Source organism: Pipistrellus kuhlii, unplaced genomic scaffold, assembly GCF_014108245.1.
Source record: "Pipistrellus kuhlii isolate mPipKuh1 unplaced genomic scaffold, mPipKuh1.p scaffold_m20_p_1, whole genome shotgun sequence".
Taxonomy (NCBI): Eukaryota; Metazoa; Chordata; class Mammalia; order Chiroptera; family Vespertilionidae; genus Pipistrellus; species Pipistrellus kuhlii.
This window is the reverse complement of record NW_023425404.1, coordinates 79835732-79860517: the sequence shown is the minus strand read 5'-3', so window position 1 is coordinate 79860517 and position 24786 is coordinate 79835732. Positions and strand designations below refer to the sequence as shown.

Below are 24786 nucleotides of genomic sequence, written 5' to 3'. Positions count from 1 at the left end.
CATTATGGCTTGTCTCAGTTTCGGTTCTTACAAGGGTATTTCTTGGGTCACATGATCTCACACATCTAGAGGAAATAACGAACAATATAAACTGATGAACAAAAACAGACCTAGAGAAAGAGAAGCAGTGATCAGACTCTTAATATATTTTTATTGATTTCAGAGAGAGAGAGAGAAACATTAATAATCAGAATCATTGATCAGCTGCCTCCTGTATGGCCTCTACTGGTTTTTTGTTTTTTTAAATATATTTTATTGATTTTGTACAGAGAGGAAGGGAGAGAGACAGAGAGTTAGAAACATTGATGAGAGAGAGTCATCGATCAGCTGCCTCTTGCACACCCCCCACTGGGGATATGCCCGCAACCAAGGTACATGCCCTTGATTGGAATTGAACCCAGGACCCTTCAGTCCCCAAGCCGACGCTCTATCCATTGAGCCAAACCGGTCTCGGCCCTCTACTGGTTTTGACCCTGCAACCCAAGCATGTGCCCTGACCAGGAATAGAACCATGACCTCTTGGTTCATAGGTCAATGCTCAACCACTGAGCCAAACCGGCCAGGCTTAATTTCATTTTTAATTTTCTGAGGAACTTCCATACTTTTCATAGTGGCTGCACCAATTTGCATTTCCACCAACAGTGCACAAGGGTTCCCTTTTTCCATAGTTTCACCAATTCTTACTTTTTTTTTTTTTTTTTTTTTTTTTTTTTTTTTTAATAATACTCACTCTTGTAAGTCTGAGGTGACATCTCATTGTGGTTTTAATTTGCATTTCCTTGATGACTAGTGATGTTGAATACCTTTTCATGTGTTTTTTGGTCATTCGTATGTTTTCTTTGGCAGAATGTCTATTCAGGTACCCTGCCCATTTTTAAACCGGATTCTTTTTGCTGAGAAATATATGTTCAACACATTTTTGTTGTTGTTGTTGTTGTGTTAATCCTTACTGGAGAATATTTTAACATTGATTTTTTTTTTTTTTTTTTTTTAGAGAGAGAGAGTGGGAGGGAGGGAGAGAGAAGAGAAACATCAATGTGAGATAGACACATTGATTTGTTTCCTCCCATGTATGTCCTGACCAAGCTGAGGATCATACTTGCAACCAAGGTGCATACCCTTGACCGGAATCAAACCTGGGACCCTTCAGTCTGAGGGCTAATGCTTTATCTACTGTGTCAAACTGACTAGGGCCCTCATGTATTTTATATATTAAATTCTTGTCAAATACATGATTTACAAATATTTTCTTCCACTCCATAGGTTGGTTGCCATTTTACTTATTTTGTTGTGCAACTTTTTAGTTTGATGTAGCTTCAGTTATTGATTTTAGTTTTTGTTGCCAATACCAGTGTCAAAGAGCTTTTACCTTTTTTCTAGTTTTGCAAGTTTCATTTGAGTTTTTAATCCATCTCAAGTTTATTTTTATGAGTAGTGTAAAATAGGCATCCAATTTCATGATTTTGCATATGAATTATCCAAATTTCCAAATACAGTTTATTGAAGAGACTAATTTGTGTTAATTGCCATTGATCTTTGCATAGTAAAGTTATAATTAGCCCTTTTTCTGAATAATAATTTTATCTTTACTTTCCAGATATATATCACTGATAAATACTACAATTTGCTCTCTTCCAATCTCATTTTATAGCTCATTTCTTTTTCTTTTCTATCTACATTGGCAAGTACCTTCCAGATAGAATTGAAAACAACAAAGGTGATGGTCTAAATCTGATTTACTGCTTCCAGTTTTTAGTCATTAAGAATGATATAATGTTGAGCTTCACATGACTGTCTTGTTCTCATTCCTCAGGCTTCAGATAAAGTCATATCCTCAGAGAGGCTTTTTATAACTACATGATCTAAAATCCCTCTCACCCTTATACCTTTGTAGATCTATAATTAGTGCACTTTTATTTTCTTATAGCAATTATTTCTATATTTAATGTGTATTGTGTATTTGAATTCTGAATTTTTGTGCATTTACTTTTTGAAATTTTTAAAAAAATATATTTTATTGATTTTTTTTTTAATAGAGAGGAAGGGAGAGAGAGAGAGAGCTAGAAACATTGATGAAAGAGAAACATCGGCCAGCTGCTTCTTGCACACCCCGTACCGGGGACATGCCTGCAACCAATGTACATGCCCTTGACCGGAATCGAACCTGGGACCTTTCAGTCCACAGACCGACACTCTCCCACTGAGCCAAACTGGCTTTGGCTGAAATTGTTTTTGCCTTCATTTAAATGTAAGCATCAAAGAGCAAGAACCTGATCTGCCCAGCACATAATACCTTTCCGATCAGTAAACATTGGACCTTCTAACTAAAAAAAAGAAAAGAATGCACTTGTGCTTCCTCCCCTCTTTTCACCACCTCCTATTTTATCACTTAAACATTTCCACATTTTACTATGCTCATGTACCACATTTTCCATCATTCTGCAGTTGCATGTGGAAATTGCTACCCAAACACCAGCAATGCTTTTACTACCATTCTTTATCTTTTGTTACGATTTTCTTGAGTCATTTCCTTTGAGATCTTGTGAGTGCAGTAAGTCTCTGACCCTTTCATGTTTTGAAGTCTCTGTTGTCTCTTATGTTTAAACGAGTTAGTAAATATATTTGAGTCATAATATATTTTCTTAGATATTTCTTAGAACTTCAGACATTTCTCCATTATCTTTTGTTAGGAAATATTGTTCAAATTGGCATACTTTTTCTCTTGCCTTGCTCTGTTAGTGAGGACAGGTTGTGCTAGTTATTTGCTTGATTGCTCTCAAGTTCATTGTCCTCCCTTTCTCAGCATTGCAGAGAATGTCACAAGCTTTCTTACTCTTCGGCTTCTGAGTATATCCTGCCAATATAGGCAGATCTGGGACTGGGAAGGCCTGGGTTTCTCTTTACTTAAAAAAAGCATCTTAAATCAGTGAATGGCTTTGTCTTTTAGTTGGATCCATCTGTCCATGCTCCCAGCTCTCTCTTTTGTCCCTTTTTTGCAGTCAGGACTGCCTTACTTTTACCCTCCACCAGTTTCAAATTTCCTCCTTTTGCAATAGCCAGGGTGATTTCTATTTTCTGACTGGACCCTGACAAACTCAGGTGTGATTAGTTGTGCTAAACTACAACAAAATTTTCTATCTTCCTTCTTCTCTCCAGCCACCACCTTTCAAAGAACATAGAACAAGTTTGTGCTTCTTTCATATTTTTTATATTTGTGGAGGAATATTTTGGCTCTTTAAATACTTATGTTAAGCACTAGAGGCCCAGCACATGAAATTTATGCATGGGAAGTGGGTAGAGAGGAGTCCTTCAGCCCGGCCTGCACCCTCTCCAATCCGGGACCCCTTGGGGGATGTCCAACTGCCTCTTGCAATCTGGAACCGCTGGCTCCTAACCACTCGCCTACCTGCCTGCTTGATTGCCCCTAATCCTTCTGTCTGCCAGATGGCTCCTAACCACCTCTGCCTGACTGCCTGATTGCCCCTAACTTTTCCCTTGCTGGCCTGATCACCCCTAACCATCTTTGCCTTACCCCACACCCGGGACCCAGGATTCCCTCCTTTGGCCTGTTGCAGGTACCCAGGACCCGGGTTTCCCTCCCTCTGGCTGGCCACAGGCACCCAGGACCCAAGCCAGCTTTGCCTGGGCTGGCTGCAGCTGCAGGGGATAATCGGCAGGCAGCTTCACCTGGGCCGTAGCCATTGGCAATGGCACCCAGAACCACGGGGCAGGTGGCTTGTCCCTTTCCTGGGCTGCAGGAGCAGGCACAGCCACTGGCACCTGGGACCACAGGGCAGGTGGCTTGTCCCTTTCCTGGGCTGCAAGAGCAGGCACAGCCACTGGCACCTGGGACCAGAGGGCAGGTGGCTTGTCCCTTTCCTGGGCTGCAGGAGCAGGCACAGCCACTGGCACCTGAGACCACAGGGCAGGTGGCTTGTCCCTTTCCTGGGCTGCAGGAGCAGGCACAGCCACTGGCACCTGAGACCACAGGGCAGGTGGCTTGTCCCATGCCATAGAAGCAGCCACTGGTGCCTGGAACCATGGTGCAGGTGGCTTGTACCTCTCCTGGGCTGCAGCCCCCGCCACTGGTGCCCAGGACCGTGAGGTGAGCGGCTTGCTCCTCTCCTGGACTACAGGTGCAGGCACAGCTACTGGCACCCAGGACTGTAAGGCAGGCAGCTTGTCCCTCTCCCAGGCCGAAGGCACAGGCGCAGCTGCTGGTGTCCAGGATGGCAGTGTGTGCTGCTTGTTCCTCTCAGGCTGCAGCCTGGCTGTCCCCATTCCTCTCTCCCATTGTTGAGTGTGAGCCATTACGGAGTGACAACCATTTGCATATTAGCTCTTTATTATAAAGGATAGGCGATATCAGCTACCTTAACCTGCATCCATTATCAGTATTTTACATAGTATCTTTGGAATTCTTGAGCTGGTGAAACAAGTATAGAGATGTAGCCTGAGATTGCATTGGCATTTTAAGAATTGGAGCTTTTTAGTCATGATCTTAAAAATTATTTTGCCCGACTGGCATGGCTCAGTAGTTGAGTGTCAGCCTATGAACTTGGAGGTCATGGTCTGATTCCTGGTCAGGGCACATACCAGGGTTGTGGGCTTGATCCCGTGTGGGGTGTGCAGGAGGCGGCCAATCAGTGATTCTATCATTGATGTTTCCGTTTCCCTTCCTCCTTGAAATAAAAATTTATATATATATTTTTGAAAATGTTTAAATACAAAATTGAGTTATCTTATATTTAAAATGTATACTTATTTCATGCAAAAATATTTTGAGTACACACTTTGTGTTAATTTTTCTAGTTGATGGGGATATACAATACAGAAGACAAAAATTATTGTCCTTGCTTCCTGCCTTTCTCATGTAAGGTAATAACCCTGAAACTACGCAAATAAGAAAATTGTCGGTTTCCAAGATGACCAAGAAGTAATAATGGTCATGTCAAAAAAGGCCGAGGCCATGTGCAGCCTATTCATTGCACCAATGCACCTGGTGCATGCCCATTAAGAAGTTTGTCATTTGAACATAGTAGAGCCATTAGGGACATCTCCAAAGCAAGTGTCTTCGACGCCTATGTGCTTCCCAATCTGTATGTGAAACCACATTACTGTATGTGCTGTGCCATTCACAGTAAGGTAGTCAAGAATCGTTCTCCTGAAGCCCATGACCAAACACTCCTACCTCGATTTAGACCTGTGGGTGCTACCCCACAACCTCCACCAAAGTGCAAGTAAGGAGCTAAGTCTTGAAGGAGTGAAGAAAAGTCCTCTAAGGGAAAAGTAAATGAAAATTGTACTTAAAAAAAAAAAAAGACAATTATTGTAATCCTAACATACCCCAGACTGATGTAATTGGGAAATTAACAGGCACCTTAAAATTTTATAAGAATGTTTTTGCCTGTCCATCTTTAATCTTCACAAAAGCAGAAAATTCACAACCTCAGCCATTTTCCATATGATGGGCACGTGCAGTACCAATGTTCTATTAGTGAAACATCTTAGAACATGATTCAACAGTGTTTCCTGCCTATACTCCATCCTAAAAATTAGTCAAAGGCCTGATTGGATATCAAAGCAAAATGTGAACCAAGGATATGGGATTATCAAAGCATCCTACCTTGTGAAACCAGGGCATAGTCCCTAACCCACACAATTCACCCAACACTGCCCTTCAGAAGAAGGGACAGGTCCTGCTGGTCTATCTCCCCACACTTATTAATCAGAAGTAGCATCTTGCTTCTTATTGTTTTCCTTACTCATAAAATGTGTTCACAGGAAGCTCTTAATTATTAGAGACCACATAATGATAACAATTAAAACAGACTTGCAGTTAGGTTTTGGTAAGCAATAGTAAAATGCAATAACTTCTTAAAAGAAATTAAAAGCTAGTTGCTGTTCCTATCTCCTAATAAGACAAAATCAAAATTTGAAAACTTTTCAGTAAACTTTGTAAATTTTCTTAAATTCTGTAGTTATTTAGTATTCATAATTCATTCAATTATTTATGGAGTACTATGCATCACACAGTTTGACGAAAACTACAGTGAAGGAATAGTGATGGTGCCCCTTTAGATCAGGAAAATCTTCTTTGAGGTGACATGTGAGAAGAGACTGATGGGTAGCAAGCTGTGCAAGTCTCAAAGAAAAGAAATTCCCAGCCAGGCAGAGAGAAAATGGAAAAACCTGAGGTGGAGCTACAACGCAAGGTAGAAACTAGTAAATGCAATTGTGGTGATGTAATTTAGGGATTAAACATGTAAACCACAGAAGGAGCTTCGAATTTTGTCCTGAGCATTAAATTACTGGATTGTAAAAAGAATGAGATTTATATTTCACTCTGGTGACTATGTGGAGAATAGATGTGTGATTGTAGTGCTGAGTTAAGAGAAGCGAAAAGAAAGATAAGGAGATTGTAGCAGTGGTCTAATTCAAAGATGATTGTAGATTGAATTGGAGTGGTAAACATGAAAAATGGTGAGAAGCTACAGATCCAAATACGTTTTTAGATATAGGGTGAGGGAGTTAAGAGGGGAAAAAAATAAATGACGACTCCTCCATTTGTGTCTTGAGCCAATTAATGAAAATGGGAATTCTAGAGAATAAAGTCTGAAGCACAAATTGAGCTCTATTTTAGAGAATTAACAATGTTAAATCACATATCTAAATGGACTGCTGTTTGAGAGCTCAAAAAATAGATCAAGACTAAATAACTTGAATGAAGGTGACCTTAAAGTGGGGTTCTTAAAGTCAAGAGCCTGGATGAGATTGCCTAGGCAGACTGCATTTTAAGGCACTCCCAAAGTTCAAAAATCAAGAGGACAAATGTGTACAGTAAATTAAAACAGGATCTAAAGAATCCCAACTTTTAAGCCAAAATATTTATTAAAATACTGCAATTAAGAAATTATATTGCAACCAATACAACTATTAAAATTCTAGCAGTGATCTGATTTTTAAAAAAATGCAAATTATGCATTCTAAGACTTTCAAAACAGACTATTCTGAAATAACCGCACAATATAGTCAAAACATATTTATTACTTTTTAGTGTAATTTTGTACACTTCAGTACAAATACAAGATATATCCGTATTTACAGGTATTGAAATCCGTATATTCAAACCCCATATCTAAATACAGCAGTATTAAGTCCTGATATAAGTCCAAATCAGAACTATAACAGTTCTGATTTGCAGAGTGGCTTCCTTCACGCTCTGCCCCCACCCCTGGGGAAATAAACCCTTAAAGCTAAGGCTGTTTAAACAGAACAATAGGTTATTTTTGAAATGGGGTAACAATTCATTCTTTGCAAAGTTTTAAGCACCGCCTTTCCAATATATTACAAGTGTGAAACAGACATATAAAATTAGAAGATAAAATCATTCATTTGGGCTATTAAAAGCATATCTTTAAAAAAGAGCTGAAGCATGGGAATTTTCAGGGTGTTAAAAATCTGGAAATATACTCCAAGTTTTAAAATGAAAAGTTGAACTACATAGAAAAAATAGTAGGGAAGCTGGTTCTTCAGGGTAAAGACCCACGTTCTAACAGACCCACCTTCACAAAATATTTATAACAAGAGTTTGAATCTGAGCCTTTTAAAACAAAAATTAAAACCCTGAGGTTTCCTAGGGGCTATTCATATTTCCATTCTCAAATTATTTGAATCAAGGTGCCCACATATTCTCTGATATTATGTCTATTTTTAGAAACTGTCCCTGGTTACCTCAAGAAGGTTAGTTGCTGGACACCATGTCTGTATTAAAGTGCAATATTTAAAATATTTTTTTATAGAATAAGTGATTCAAATATTGTAAAAATAGACTACAAAAATTTAATTTTCTAAGTTTAAAAATTCACCAGGAAATTTCAAATCAGGCATCTTTTATATGAGCTACCATCTGATCAGGAAACCTTCGCCTATCACATAGCAAATTGCTTATTCCTATCCTTGAACCATACAGGACTACATTAATAAGGGTTCTAGCTTAACATAGTTCTCTTCGGAGTTTCATTTACATGCACTAATCAAGTCCAGCAAATGTTAACAATCTCATAGGTATAAACATTTCATGATGATATAACTTAGGACATTTGGTTCTTCTTACATGTTATGCTCAAGTTACAATAAAAAAAATTAGTTTCCAGTATCAGATTCTAATTCCTCTTAATTATACTGGAACACCTTTGTATTTTAGGAAATGTCATCCATATTATCTTACAGTTTACGTTTTAAATTTTATTTAAAAATTTGAGCATTATCTTCTATACCTTAAATATGCTTAAAGCAACGAGAGCAATTTCAAAATTTTAGTATCCCAAGAATGTAATAACATGATGTCTCACATCACAAAATAAGCCCTTGGTGCTGGCAGTTCTCTGAAAACACATGAACACATCTGCCTCAACAGGAAAAATAGGCTCTAAAATTGGATAAGATTTTGAAATTAAGATTTTTTTTTCTGCATAAAGAAACCCTTGTGACTTGATATAATACTGGCAGTGTCATGCTAAGGCCAGCTGACCAATATTTTAACAGAGAAAAAAAAAAAGCCAAGGTAATTTTATAGTAGCAATAGTTTCTTTTTTTATTTTAATATACTTTAGGAAAACAATATACAAAGCTGAGCTTCTCCACCATTTCCAGCTAACAGTAGGAAGCTCCAATTACACAAATTTAGCGTTTTGTGATGGCTAAGAACAGCAGTCAGCACCAGACTTGAACAGTTAGCTACAACACAAACATCCTTCAAAATGAAATGTCATAATAGCAAGACAGGTAAACCAGAATTTAACAAATGACAACCACTTGGGAAGTGACTTAATCATTCTTGTTGAATTTCATATTTCATTAAATATCTTATACACAGTTCCTGTTCATCTGCTTTAAACGAAACCTTCTTTAAGGACTTATTTCAATTAAGTATAAATATTCAACAAGAATAGTTCTGATAAAGAATCCCCAGGTAGTTCAAATTCTAATATGCATTTGACCAAAGGAAAAGAAAAATAACATTTTTTTGTTTTAACATGTTTATTACAACAGATACAATTCACATCTGACTAGCTTTGTTTCCTCTTTCCCCTTCCACAACCATGTTCATTGGGCCATTTCCTTACATTTGAGCAATCAATGTAATTCAGCACACACTCACGTCCAGCAGTACTTTTAGGTCCATTCCATTCTTACAGGGTGCAAATGGATTTCAATAATTTATACAAACAAGTGGGTTATGCTCAATCACTGCAATTTTAAGCTACTGTACACAGGAATGAAAAGATTATAGAAAAGTGCCATAGCAACAGTGCCTTAAGAAAGGAGAAAAAAGAGGAGCCTTAAAAAATGGATAAAATCAAATCAAGTATTTCAGAGGAAAATGGAACACATCGGAAATGAAAAAAACATTTCTCTGCAAAAAAAAACAGAGAAGCACTGCTCTTGATCAGGTGCAAGTGTGGAAATAGTTGTTTCATGATATTTTATACACTGCCCATATGGTTCAAAATTGTATCTCCTTAGACACAGATCGCCTGGCGCTTGCACTGAATTTCTGAAAATGCAAGATTTCTGAATGATAAATTAAACCCCCCCCCCTCCATTTTTTTTTCTTTTCTTAAAAAAGCTAATTTTGCAGACAGGTTTACATGTAAAAGGCTAGGTATTTAGCCACCTCAGCATTAATTAGTTTTGGATGTCTAAGCTCTGTTACACATGGCTTCCCATGGCTTCACTCTACAAAACATATTTACAACGTGAAGAATACATCTACATTAAATCTACATTTCAAGGGTTTTACATCAGTCTTGTCTCTTTCCACTGAATCAACTCTCACAGACCTCAGTCCCCTTGTCATTTCCTCTGCCCAGCTTAACGGTCCAAAGTCTACTTAAATGCAGATCAAAAATGTTAAGATTGGGCAATAGATTTACAGTTCCTGTACTCAAAACCATGTGCAATTATTCACATCTTCAGACCATGAAGGAATTCTGGTTTTTTAGCTTTTCAAGTTCCTTAATTTGTTGTCTCAAAAATAGTATCCTGAAAAAAATAAGAAGGCATTAGAACTGTGTGGTCATATAAATGTTACAGAAAAACCAAACTTCTAACAACAAAATTATCTTTTAAAAAACCAGTTACTAGTTAAGACAAAATAATTAAAAACTGTTAAGTCTATAGTTAAGACAATCATTAAATGTATTTTACATAATTTATTGTATAAGAATGACAAAAGTTAGAATGTTTTCTATTTGTCAAACAATTTCTCAATAATTAATTTGAATATAACGATTGATTTAAAACAGTGTTTACTGTATCATCACACATACACAAAGGCAGTAGTTAGTGAACATGAGATAAGCCTATACCGAATGTTTTCTGTACTAAAATATAGTAAGTATAATAACGATGGAATTAACTAAATGCAACAAACTAATTTTTTGAAGAATAATTTTCAATATAAATGTAAATTCATAAAAATGGAGCCAAGTCAAGTCCCACAGACATGTATATTTAAAACAAAAAAATAAACACAAATGCCACAGCTAACCAAATTTCCATAAACTTCATAAAATGTTTCCTATACTGGCTTGATATTTGATTGTGTTTTCTCTTTTAATAAATCGCAATAAGGAATAGTATAATTTCTTAAAAGCTAAATCATCTGTCTAGCAAGCCAAAATGAAATTAAGCTTTATGTAAGAGCTCTATTCAGAGCAATCTTAGAGTAAAAAATCCCAGTTGATATTCAAAAACTGCCTCCACATATTTTAGAAACTGAGACATAGATAAAAACTCAATTTTTCCAAGTGTACTATAAACCCCAACTTGGTATTTTACTAAATATGTGTGGTTTCATGAGAAGTTTAACTCTACTTTATACAAACAGGATGTGAAGCCATTTAAAGTTTGTCTTCAATTTTGTACCAGGTGTTTAAAAAAATGAGACAAGAGTTTAGGTGAAAACAGGTATGTCATTGAACCAGCTGAAAACTATATTCCTAATGTTATGTCCAAGAATCTATTGATGATACTAGCATAATGTAATATGAAATTTCAACTGAAATAAATACCCTGGGCAATAGTTAAGTCCCCTCAATTCAAGAGTGACCCTTTATAATTAGTTGCTATCTAACTTCACTTTTTAAGTAATTACTTCAGTCTGACTTAAGATATGTAATTCTAAGAAACAAAAATTATTTCAGCAAAACACTTACCTTTGCTCTCTCAAAGTTGCTTGAATTTCACATACTCGGACTAAAGATCTTAAATTTTTTAATTCAGTACAAATTTCTGACATATGAACACTCCCCATGTTATGGGCTTCTTCTCGCAATCTTGATGCCTATAATTACAGAAAACCACATAAAATATAAGTCACATATAAAAAATAAAACATTAAATTTTTTAGGAGAACTTTACACCAAGATTGCAGAATAATCATTTTCCTATAAAGTCACAGAAATGCGAGAGATTAAAAAGAGCGGCAGAGTAGGAGGATGCTGCACGAATGAACAAGCTCCCAGGAACAAGCTGGAATTACAACTGAAATATGGAAAGGCTTCATAAAGAATCAATGAAAAACTCTGGCAGGAGAGACCTCTGATACCCAAGGACCAAGGGTAGAGACTGCATAGAGACTGGTAGGAGGGGCAGGGGTGCGAAAGGGCTGGCTAGGCACCCACAGACAGCAACTTGAGTCCTGGTGAGATATCTCAGTTGTGTTTGGTCCACAGGCTGACACTCTACCACTGAGCCAAACCTGCTATGGCTCGTTAGCAGTTTTAAGTGGAAAAAACAAAGCACTTGGTACACAACAAAATGCTTAGTACTTGGGGGCTACAATGATAATTATATTACTTTACGTTAAACCAATCTCTAGGTAAGTATATATAAAATATTTTATAAAATAGACAACCTATTTAGAAATTAGTTGCTTTAAATATAGCTTGAATATAGCAGTCCAGATCAGATTTCTTAAAGGTAGAACTTAAATTATATATTTTAGTTATCCAAAGGTAAAACATCTATTGTGAATCATGTAACATACCTGCTTTTCTGCATGATCTGCAGGCCATCCTTGAACATGTTTTATGAGATTTTCATTGAAATGTGCTGCTAACGTAGGTGTTAATGAGCATGTAGTTCGGGTAGATGAATTCTGTGGTACTACTGATGCATTTGATGCATTACTTCCAGAACTATGATTTGGACCAGGTGATGGACTTCTCTGGCTACTGGAAGAGAAAACAGAATTGAATGTGTAGTATATATCTACAAACAGTTTTAGGGTTTCTTAGATATTGTCTGTCGGTACCTTCCATTCAAGATACCCAAATACCTAAGAAAAATGTTATTTTAACACAGAGGCCTGGTGCACGAAATTGTGCATGGATAGGATCCCTAGGCCTGGACCATCCGAGGCCTTCTGGCTGCTGGCTGGGGCCTCCTTTCATTCCATGCCCCTGCCCCTCTCCTCCCCCCTTGGTGATCAGTGCACATCATAGTGAGCGATCGAACTCCCAAAAGGGACACTTTGCATACTAGCCGTTATATATATATATAGACTAGAGGCCCAGTGCATGAAATTCATGCAGGGGTAGGTGTGTCCCTCAGTCCAGCTTGCACTATCTCCAATCTGGGATCCCTCTCACAATCCAGGACTGCTGGCTCCCAACTGTTCGCCTGTCTGCCTTCCTGATTGCCACTAACCACTTCTGCCTGCCAGCCTGATCACCTCCTAACCACTCCCGTGCCAGCCTGACTGATGCCCAACTACTCTCTGCCAGCCTGATTGCCCTTAACTGTCCTCCCCTGCAGGCCTGGTCCCCCCCAACTGCTCTCCCTAAAGACCTGGGTCCCCGCCAACTGCCCTTCCTTGCAGGCCTGGTCCCTTCCAACTGCTCTCCCTGGCTGGTTTGCCCTGAAGGGTGTCCTGGACCAGGGTGGGGGTTCCCTTAAGGCAGGGGTCCTCAAACTTTTTAAAGTGGGGGCCAGATCACGGTCCCTCAGAGCTGGAGGGCCGGACTATATGAACTACTAATTCCTACTGTAACACCTCGGCTGCGCTCACTGCCCAAAAAACCTGGCGGGCCGGATCAGACTCCTCTGCGGGCCGCGGGCCGTAGTTTGAAGACGCCTGCCTTAAGGCGTGGAGCAGACTGGGCAAGGGGCCTGTGGTGGTTTGCAGGACAGCCACGCCCCTGGCGCTCAAACGGAGGCCCTGGTATCTGTGATTTTATCTTCTTTAATTGAAACTTTGTAGCCTTGAACGTAGGCCAGAAACAACCAGGGCAGGAGAAAAGCTTGGCTCCTCCATCGCTGCGAGCAACCCACGCCTCCTGCTCGCTTTAACTCTGTGGCTGCCATCATCTTGGTTGGGTTAATTTACATATTTACTCCAATTGGCTGGTGGAATGTTTCTCTTTTCTTAGTATAGAAGATTAACAGAATTTAAAAATTCTAAGAACATTTATATAATATATTCCTTAATATACTTTTTTTTGGGGAAAGCCCCTTTAAAACTAATGTCAGAGTCAAATTTAAAATAACACTGTCTTTGTATACTATAAACACTAATAAGGATGTCACCAAGAAATGGTTACATTTTTTTTTGTTTGTTTGCTTGTTTTGTTAATCTTCACCCATTTTTCCCATTGATTTTTAGAGAGTGGAAAGGAGGGCCAACCCTCTAACAACTGAGCGACACCAGCCATGGCTAAATGGTCACATTTTAACAATTATAGATACAATGCACACATGAATATTATATCTTAAATACATGTAGATAAGGAGGGGAAAAAGATATATTGCTCTTGATTAACATCAGAACAGAGTACTGAAACAGAGGGTAAAATAATGAGAAGCAAAATACAGGCATTTTATTGGATAGCAATGAATGAGTTTAGTGGCAAAATAAGACCAAAAATGGAATACTCTGAAATTGGTTATTTCTCTTATTTTTTAAAATTATTATTTTCTTTTATTGATTTCAGAGGAAGGAAGGGGGAGAGAAGAATGGAAACATCATGACAAGAGAGAATCATGGATTGACTGCCTCTGCAAGTCCCCCATTGGGGATCGAGCCCCCAACCCGGGCATGTGTCCTTGACCAGAATCAAACCAGGGACCTTTCAGTTCGCAGGCTAATGCTCTATCCACTGAACAAAACCGGCTAGGGCTATTCGTTTAAAACTGTATAGCTTAGGCTAGGGTTTAGGGATAAGGTGGTGAGAATAAAAAATTTAGTCACCCACGTTGGTTATTTCCTACCTGCTTCATCAGACTTGGCTCTGAATGAATTTCAGTTATTTCCAAAAACTCAATCTCCCAAAGGATGAAGAGTTTTCATCACTGAGGATACTTAAAATAATACTGCAGCCTCTAAAGACAATTTAAAAGAAGAATTTCCCAAAAATGTTCTGAGCAATAGCAACATTGCTGGAGTAAGTACACAGCTTGCCAAGGTGATGTTTTGAAGGGGACAACTCTCATTTGGATGTGTTAAGTTCTCAACAGTTGAATTATTTTGCCACCTCATAGCAAGAAATAAAAACAGGAAAATCAATCAAATGAAAATCATTTAAAGTTGTATTTGTTCATTTAACAAAGAAAAGTGACAACACACTACAGCTCTATATGACAAGTAATCCTTATAGGAACAGAGTTGAAGTTAAGAGGAAAGCTTGACTAACACACACCATTGGCAACCCCAGCCCAAGTTTTAGATGTGAGATTTCTGGTGTCATCAATACACTCCAATCTAAAACTGCTATGAGGAGGTTAAAAATGTCTCATTTCCAACAAATAAAGTATTATATAACCATGTGCCCTCTTTGTACATGTTTTACATATTGTTACTCCCATCATATTCTACTAAGTGAAATACTAAAGAATGACCTTTCTCAAAATAACCCAGGCTTTTCTACCCAACAATCTAATTGCTACAGACTGCCTTTGTAAATTTAGTAATACATAAAAAGAAGTTAGGTTATCCATGGGTTCTTTCAAGATCAAATTCTATCATATAGTAGTATATATATTTATAATATTTGAACAATGCAGTATGACATATTTAAGGAAAAAATAATGTTGTCTCAACACATAACATCAACTTACTTTGAGCGCTGAAGATTTCGAGGGGAAACAGGATCGTGACCTTGTGGTTTGTCAGCAATTACAGGCTGCTGCTGTGTGGCCGATTGTGAAACTGGTCCTTGCTTAACGATAGGAGTAGTAACCTGAAATGTCAGAATCTGGTGAGACAGAGTTCTATCACAATGACAAATAGCAGGGAAACGAAATCAAAGCAAAAGTTCTATCAATAAAACTTCCCAGTTACATTCATTCTTCAGTGTTTTTTAAGATCGAGTTGTCCTAAATTGTTTCATAATTAGAGGCCCGGTGCATGAAAAATTCATGCACTTGCAGGGGGTGTGTATCTCAGCCCAGCCTAAGCCCTCTTGTAATATGGAAGCCCTCAGGGGATGTCCTGATTGAGCATTTGCCCCTGGTGGACAGTGCATGTCAAAGCCAGCAGTCATTCTGCTGTGGGTCTGAAACCAGTTCTCTGACATCCTCTAGCAGGGGTCCTCAAACTTTTTAAAGTGGGGGCCAGATCACGGTCCCTCAGAGAGCTGGAGGGCCGGACTATATGAACTATTAATTCCTACTGTAACACCTCGGCTGCGCTCACTGCCCAAAAAACCTGGCGGGCTGGATCAGACTCCTCTGCGGGCCGCATGTGGCCCGCGGGCTGTAGTTTGAAGACCCCTGCTCTAAGAGATCCCAGATTGCAAGAGGGTGCAGGCCAGGCGAAGGGAACCCACCAGTGCACAATCTAGCCAGGGAGGGACGTTGGCCAGTGGGGGGAACCATCAGAGGGCTCCAGGGAATGTCAAAACAATCTGGCTCAGTCCTGATCAGCCAGACCCCAGCAGCAAGCTGACCTGGTCAGAGTTTCTGCCCCCTGGTGGTCAGGGCACATCTTAGCAAGCAGTTGAACAGCCTTAAAATATCATTAACATATTACGCTTTGATTGGTTGAACAATTAACTGGATGACCGGACACTTAGCATTCCATTCTTTTATTAACAATTGACATTAGCAATATATATAATAGTCTTCCTATCTATTCTCAGGGGATATGATCCAAGACCACCTCCCACCCCACCAATAGAGGCCTGCAAACCACATATATAGCAGGTCCTCAAATAACATCATTTTGTTCAATGTCATTTCATTAAAAGTTGACAGAAACATAACTCTTGTTTTATATATCAATTAGCCTACAGTAAAAGTGGTTTCATTAAATAACCAATTAAGCAAGTAGTACTGTTTATACTGCTTTTTTCTATATGTCCATATCTATGATAAAAAGTTTAATTTATAAATCAGGCATGGTAAGAAATAAACAACAATAACTAATAATAGGATAATTATAATATATTCTAATAAGTTATGTGAATGTACACCCCCTCTGGTAATTGAGATGGCTACTAAGTGACTAAATGGTCAGGTAATTTATACAATATAGATATACTGGACAAAGGGCTGATTTAAGTTCAGGGTTGGATGAAATAGGATAGTGATCTCAGAATGGGATGCAATTTAACTTGCAAAGTGTTTATTCCTGGAATTTTCCATTTAATATTTTAGTTTTTATTTATTTTAGAGATAGAAGGAGTGGAGAGAAAAGGGTGGAGGGAAAAAAGGAAGGATTAGATGAGAAGGGAGAGAAACATTAATTTGTTGTTCCACTTATTTATACACTCACTAAAGGTCAGGTGTATGAAATTCGTGCACAGGAGGAGGGGAGTGGGGGGAACGGAGGGTTCCCTCAGCCCGGTCCGTACTCTTTCCTATCTGGGACATCCCTCTCACAATCCTGGATTACTGGCTCCTAATCACTCACATGCCGGCCTGCTTCCCTTCCTGGTCGCTCCTAACTGCCCAGCCCCTGGCCTGATTGCCCCTCACTGCCTTTGTATGCTGGCCTGATGCCCACCCCCCAACTGTCCCCTCCTTGTTGACTTGGTTGCTCCTAACAGCACCCCCTCCAGCCTAGTCACCCTTTACTACGCCCCCCCCCCCCCCCCCACGCCGGCCTGGTCACCAACTGCACATCCTGCTGGCCAGGTCACCTACAACTGCCCCCCCGCACCGGCCTACTTGCCCCTCACTTCGCCCACCAGCCTAATCACCCCAAAACTCCCCGCACCTCCGATGGTCTGGTTGCCCCCAACTGTGGCCCCCCCACCGCCCCGTCATCCCTAATGACCCTCCTGCTAGCCTGGTCACCCCATGCAGCCTGCTGTTCAGTTGTTTGGTTGTCCCTCACTAACCCTCCTGCCATCCTGGTCGTAGGCAGCAATCTTGTGAGGATGTGAGGGTCAATTTGCATATTACCTCTTTTTTATATAGGATTAGTTGATTCTTGTATGTGCCCTGACCAGGCATCAAACCTACATCCTTGGTATGTCAGGACAACAGTCTAACCAACTGAGCTACCCAGCCAAGGCTCCATTTAATATTTTGAACAGCAGCTAACTGTGAATAACTGTGAATAATTAGTTATATATATAAAGTACTGTCACTTAGGTCCCCAAATTCACATAACCCTCCAAATATAGGTACTGTAAGACGACCCCCTAATTTTACAGTTAAAACTGAAAGAAAATTAAGCCTTTGGTTAAATATGAGCTGTTAAAAATTTTCCGGCGTTTAGGCCTATATTCGCTGTATAAGACTACCCCCCACTTCCGAGGCAACACCAGTTCTTTTTTAAATTAATTTTTTAATGAATGACCCCCGATTTTCGGTTGACTTTTTTTCATTTCAAAAGTCATCTTATACGCTGGAAAATACGGTAATAAACTTAAACACCATAAAATCTAGAGATTAAAAAATATAGAATGAGTTTCCAAAGATCATATAGTTAGAAGAGAGTCAAGATTTGAGACCTGAATCTAATTTCTTTGTACAATAAAATGGTCATAAAACTACCCTGTGTACTGGTTAAACATGGTAATTTCAATAAAAACATCAAAAGTGCTTTATTCAAAGTAATGTCCATCACTGCTGTGTTTCACCGAAAATAAGACATCCTCTGAAAATAAGACCTAGCGCATGGAAAAATAAGACATCCCCTGAAAATAAGACCTAGCACAACTTTGGGAGAAAAATTTAATATAAGACACTGTTTTTATTTTTGGGGAAACAGGGTAGCTACACATTTCCCCCATCCTTCAGGTAATTTGTGGATACTGTCCTAATAGAACTTTTCTTGCTTTGAGGCAAATCATTCAGAGATCCAGTTTTCCCACTTCTTTTGAAGTGCTGCTCAGAAAGCGCTTGTGCCACTGATTGGAACAAGTGGTAATCTGAAGGAGCAAGGTCTGGTGAATATGGCAGGTGGGTTAATACTTCCCAGACAAGATCTTTTTGTGTCTTTAACTGGTTTTGAGGTGTGTGATGGTGCGTTATCATGAAGCAAAATTACTTTGCCGTGTCTTTTGGCCCATTCTGGTCATTTTATATCGCCAGAGGGGTCCCAGACTGCAAGAGGGAGCAGACCAGGTCAAGGGATCCCATTAGTGCATGATCGGGGCTGGGAAGGGACCATGAGGGGGTTCTGGGGCGTGTCCGGCCCATCTTGCCCAGTCCCTATTGGCCAGGCCCCAACAGCAAGCTAACCTACCAGTCAGAGTGTCTGCCCCTGGTGGTCAGTGTGCATCATAGTGACTGGTCAAATAGTCAAATAACTTAGCATATTAGGCTTTTATATATATGTAGATTTTCTTAAGATCTATGAAACACTGAATGTCCACTTATTTTTTAAAACAACTTGAAAAAATTTTTGAATGTAAAAAACTGATATAAAGTATTTGAAATGCTAATTTTGACAATTTACTGTTTTAGCCATCATTATTTACTTTTATGAGATCACCCTGGTATAAGTTTTAAGCATTAAAAAAAGACCTAAAATCTGGCCTACTATCAACTTCAAGCTATGTTTTGTTGAACTTTTCAGCTTTGCTTACGATGTTATTTGAATAAAGAATTCTTTGGCATAAAATTTTAAACAGCTCATATTTAACCGAAGGCTTAATTTTCTTATCTTTTAATTGAGGCAAATATTCGATTCTCATGATGTGGAAGTTAAATATAATACATACAAAGCTCTTAGCACAGAAACTGACTCATGTGTGGAATGAAAGTACGGGGGAAAAAGACATAAAAAACATGTTTTCTCATATCTTTTAGAGTTTGAAAATTCTACAAATATTAAGAGTCAATTATTAGTTTACCCTTCTTTATCTAGCTCTCCATGTCACAAATCCCAAAGCCAGTAAAAGTATTGGTGCATAAAAGTAGCACAGATGCAATTTCCTTCTCTATCCATCAATTAACTGATTCCAACCTGCATCTATTTGTATTTACCTGTGATTCACTCCACTTCATTCTCCCAGTGCTTTTTCTATAACAGATTATAAAACTTGATTTTCCAAGTTTCTTTTCTAAATTTCCCTCAAATACAACATACCTTTGGTTGTGATGAAACAGGAGGAGTACTAATCAAAGGTTTGATAGGGACTGTGTTAGTTTGAGGTGTGCTTATTCTTGGAGACACATAGGATCTTGGGGATGATGCATCAGACGTTAAAGACATTGGAGACTGATTAGATGGCTGGGCTGCAAAATTATGAAGCAATTAAGTTCAAATAAATAAAAATACATGTTTGGAGAACTTTGCACCTCTCTACCTGCCCCCCCCCCCCGCCCCCAACCCACTTCCCCCTCACCTCCACTACCCTGCTAGAAAACACTCATCTGAAAAAGTCAGAATGTGAGATACTCACTGGGGGCCACATTTACTAAATGAGCTGTGTGTTACAGATTAAGCACATACCTAGTGTGGCCCTCTCTTTTTAAGGCTGGACCTATTCTCACATGTAAAGCATTCTCACCATTCTTATTTCTTATTCTACATTTAAGGTCAGTTTTCCCCTTAGTCTCCTGCCTCACTAGGCTAACTAGACTATTGTAAAAGTCTTCCCACTATTATACTTCAATTTTAGACTAGTTATTCCTGCTCAATTTATTAGCTTTTTGAGTTGGGGATGAGGGAGAAGTCAAAGTGACCCTTTTATTTCTCTTTTGTTCCTATATTTATCTCTTTACATTAAAAAACTTCATGGAGGCTCTAGCTGGTTTGAGTCAGTGAACAGAACACTGACCTGAAGACCGAAAGGTCCCAGGTTTGAATCCAGTCTAGAGCATGTACTTTGATTCAGGCTTCTCTCTTGAATTTTTTTTTAATGACTAGTATTCTCCCAAACAAATCAAGATGATACTTCTGAATATAAAAAAAACTTCTTTTATAAAGTACACTAGAGGCCTAGTGCACTGATTCATGCACCAGTGGGGTCAGGGGGTGTGGAGGAGGCAACCAATGTGTTTCTCACATGGATATTTCTGTCTTTCCCATTCTCTTTCACTCTCCCTAAAAATAATTGGAAAAATATCCTCAGGTAAGGATTAAAAAACCAAAAAAACAAAACAAAAAAACTTCATGGAGAAGTGGGATAGTAGCTACTTAAAAGATACACTCAACATTTCACAAAAATTGAGGGCATATAATAATTTGCTTTTAGCTTGGAAATAAAAATATCTCATCAGCAACATAAATTCAGCATGAAATATACACTATTTTATAGAGTTGACAGCAATTATAAGATGTCAAATCTTGTTTCATCTAAAAGAGTAAATAAAAATACTACTCTATATAGTGATGAAAAAATCAAGCATAAAATTATTGTAGTAAATCAGCTCAAAGACTAAAAAAAAAAAAAGAGAGAGAGAGAGAATAATATCTAAGAATATGCATACCTTGTGTAGAGAGCTGAGCAGCTTGAGAAATCAGAGAAGTTAAGTTGAAAGCTGATGGTCCAGCAGTAAGAAACTTATGGATTATAGACTGCAATGATGCTTGTGTCACAGCTGCTGTAAGAACTAAAAACATATTGTATCGTAAATTCAAATAAAACAGAAGCAATAGTAACAACTTGAAAATCAAAGAACTAAGACAAAACTGGAATGTTTCAAATCGGAACTCTCAAAATAAAAGTCTGTTACATCCTACATAATAAAAGTCTGATATGCAAATTGACTATCACTTCAACACACAAGATGGCTGCCCCTGTGTGGTCAAATATGGCCACCCCCATGTGAACACAAGATGGCCAGCAGGGGAGGACAGTTGTGGGTGATCAGGCCAGCAGAGGAGAGCAGTTGGAAGAGACCAGGACTGCAGGAGGGCAGCTGGGGGCAATCAAGCCTGCAGGGGAGGGCAGTTGGGAGCAATCAGGCCTGCAGGGGAAAACAGAGGGAAACCAGGCCCACAGGGGAGGGCAGTTAGAGGCAACCAGAATGGCAAGGGAGGGAAGTTAGGGGTGACCAGAACAGCAGAGTAGGACAGGTGGGGGTGACCACGCCTGCAGGGAAGGGCAGTATGGGGGAATGAGGCCAGCAGGGGAAGACAGTTAGGGCAATTGGGCCGGCAAGGGAGCAGTTAGGCGTTGATCAGGCTGCCAGGGGAGTGCTTAGGGGATGATCAGGCTGGCAGACAGAGCGGTTAGGGGCAATCATGCAGGCAGGCATGTGAGCAGTTGGGAGCCAGCAGTCCTGGATTGTGAGAGGGATCCCAGATTGGAGAGGGTCCAGGCTGGGCTGAGGGACACCCCGCCTCCCTGCACAAATTTCGTGCACCGGGCCTCTAGTAAGAGGAATATAATAGGTCTAGAGATATGAAATGATCTGAGGCAGAGGACAAAAAATTTAATCAAACTATAATAAATGAAAAGAATTGTTTCCTTTACATTAAAATTCAGATATTCAGTTCAAGAAAATTCTTCTATGACACTTTTTAAAAAACAGGAAAATGAGTATTCACTGGAACTTCTAATCACACTACAAAAGTATTCACATATAGGTAAAGTATGACTATGATACTTAGAATTAACTGGATAAATGTTAACTATTTAATGAGATTGCTTTTTCAGACAAGCTTAACACTAAAACCCTAAAATTTAGGGGTGTCGAACTCAATCAGAGAAGGGGCCAAAATCTAAAATCCAGCCTAAATCACAGGCCGAATGGTTTACTGAACAGTCATAAACTGTCATTGTGATGGAAACGCAGCGGAATGCAGTGATGACAGCGCGGTGCGGGCCACATTGCAAGGCCTGGCGGGACGGATTTGGCCCGCGGGCCTTGTGTTTGACACATGTGCCCTAAATCAACAATCTTTTATAAGTGGATATTAAAAGGATATTAAAACAATGGGCACTTATGTACTAGTTGGTTTGGCTTGTTGGATAGAGTGTCGGCCCACAAACTGAATGGTCCTTGGTTCAAAGACCATTGGTTGCAAGGACATATACCTTAAATCCCAGCCCTGGTCAGAAAGCATGGGGGAGGAAACCAATTGATGTGTCCCTCTCACATTGATATTTTTGCCTCTCTCCCCCTTCTACTCTCCCTAAAAATCAATGGAAAAATATCCTTCAATGAGGATTTTTTTTAAAAAATCACAGAAAACAAAACAAAACCACACACACCTGGGCACTTAGGAAAGCCACGTTTTCCAAAGTATAAGAAGAGCTTTTATTATTGACATTTTCTAATGCCATAATTTCTTCAAACTATTGAAAAGCCCCACTTTGCCTAGTAAAAATGTCCCCTATCAAACAAGAAAATGGCATGGTTACCTTAGAGAATAAAAATGATAATACAGAAAAGTTGAGGACAATAAGACCATAAGATTAACCCTTTGCACTCCGCTGTCCCCTCTCAGGGGGGACATTGCAGTTTATTAGTGATTACGGGGAATTGAGTTAATTCAATGCACGTGTCCGCCGCAAAGTAGCGTCGAGTAGCTGGTAGCCAATGTCCAGAATGGTTCGGAGTGCAAAGGGTTAATAAACAACTATCCTGAGATATCCACTTAAGATAAAGAAAAAATTTAACCATTTAACATTACTGTTAAATATTTTATTTCAAAATGTACAGAAATGTAAAATTCTGCAATGCTCTTAAGGGCTTAATATTTGGATCTGAAATGGTTTACAAATTCAAAGTACATATACTTTTATTCAGACTTCTTTGAGATCACTGTGTAAAAACTAGCATACTGAAAAGAAAAGTTGGAATTAACAATGCAATTAACTAGGAAAAAGAGCAAAATGTTATTCATTACCTCCCTTTAAAAAAAAGTTTCAAGTACTATAATAAGGAATTCTTACCTTTTAATTAGCATATTAAACATTCCAAGTAATTATCTACCCACTAGAGGCCTGATGCACAAAATTCGTGAACCGGGGGGAGGGGAGGGAGGCTTCAGCCTGGCCTGTGCCCTCTCACAGTCTAGGAGCTCTTGGGAAATGTCCAACTGATGGCTATGCCCACTCCCAGTGGGGAGTGAGCCTAAACCAGCCCATCAGACATCCTTAATGCTGCCGTGGAGGCAGGAGAGGCTCCTGCTACTGCCACTCTGCTTGCCAGCAGTGAGCCCGGCTTTTGGCTGAGTGGCGCTCCTCCTATGGGAGCGCACGGATCACACGGGGGGCAGCTCCTGTGTTAAGCATCTGCCCCCTAGTGGTCAGTGCACATCACAGTGACCAGTTGTTCCGCTGTTCGGTCAATTTGCATACTAGCCTTTTATTATATACACTATTATAAGATAATTTTTTTTAAATAAACCAAGAAATCAAGTATCCTATATAATAAAAGCTTAATATAGTAAGTGTCTAGTCGTCTGTTCAACCAATCAAAGCATAATTGCTAATGGTATGCTAAGGCTTCTCAACCACTTGCTATGACCACCAGGGGGCAGTAGTCGACAGGTAGGTTAGCTTGCTGCTTGGGTCCAGCCGATTGGGACTGAGTTCGAGGGGCTAGACATGCCCTGGAGCCCTCCCACGGTCCCTCCTTGGCTGGCCAAACCTCCCATATCCCTCCCTGGCCTGGCTGGTGCCCTCTCGCAATCTGAGACCCCCTTCGGGAGATGTCGGAAAGCTGGTTCCCACAGGCCAGGCCGAGTGATCCACAGGTGCACCAATTCGTGTACTGGGCCTCTAGTTTTAATAATTTTAGCATGTGCTCTTTAGTTGTTTTTACTTAAAAAATAAAATAAAATTCACCATATACATAAAGAAGACAGAACTCATCTCTAGGAACTACTAGGTATATGGTAAGTCTTGAAAAAATACACAGAAAATCCAATTGCTAACTCAATTACAATACCAAAGGCATTAAACCATGGCAGGTAAAAATTCCAAATAACAAAGTGCAAATGTAAATTCAAAATGAAATAAAGACCATTCCTAAAATGGGAATTTTATTAATGATATGATTTTACACAATACAACTGGGTCTTTAAAAATTATTAGCATGAAAATTTACCTTCATTTATTTTGGATATGTCCACATTAGAATTATTAAGTTGCAGTGTAGCTTGCAAGGCAGGAAGCAACTGTCTAAGAAGATTTGGATCCTGAAGTAATGGAGGTATTGGTGATTGTGGAACAGGAGAAACAGGGATTGCTGAAGCAGATGTTGGAGGTGCAGATGTGGGATTCAGTCCAGAAGACGACGTGGAAGGAGTTGTGCAAGAATGTGATACAGATTTGTCTCCTGATGTAGATTCTAAATAAACAGGAGATAATAAGGCTGAAAGAATTACTTGAATAGAGGAAACTGGAACAGATATCAAATAACTTC

At 39.3% G+C, this 24786-nt stretch overlaps 1 protein-coding gene across 9 annotated transcripts in view; it reads right to left on the bottom strand.

The window, feature by feature from the left end:
- Window positions 1–8570: 8570 nt before the first annotated feature.
- The window catches only part of WAC (WW domain containing adaptor with coiled-coil), an 83415-nt gene continuing 67199 nt past the window's right edge, over window positions 8571–24786 (bottom strand). For 4 of the 9 annotated variants that reach the window (XM_045585920.1, XM_045585910.1, XM_045585911.1 and 1 more), the window contains exons 8-14: window positions 24469–24735; window positions 20896–21018; window positions 19550–19698; window positions 15124–15245; window positions 12056–12242; window positions 11223–11350; window positions 8571–10047 (exon numbers count right to left, since the gene is read on the bottom strand). In XM_045585920.1, the coding sequence (XP_045441876.1) occupies window positions 9978–10047; window positions 11223–11350; window positions 12056–12242; window positions 15124–15245; window positions 19550–19698; window positions 20896–21018; window positions 24469–24735 (1046 nt within the window). In that variant the 3' untranslated portion in view covers window positions 8571–9977. The remainder of the gene's footprint in view (window positions 10048–11222; window positions 11351–12055; window positions 12243–15123; window positions 15246–19549; window positions 19699–20895; window positions 21019–24468; window positions 24736–24786) is intronic. The other 5 variants (XM_036453323.2, XM_036453313.2, XM_036453363.2 and 2 more) reach the window with 2 other exon arrangements.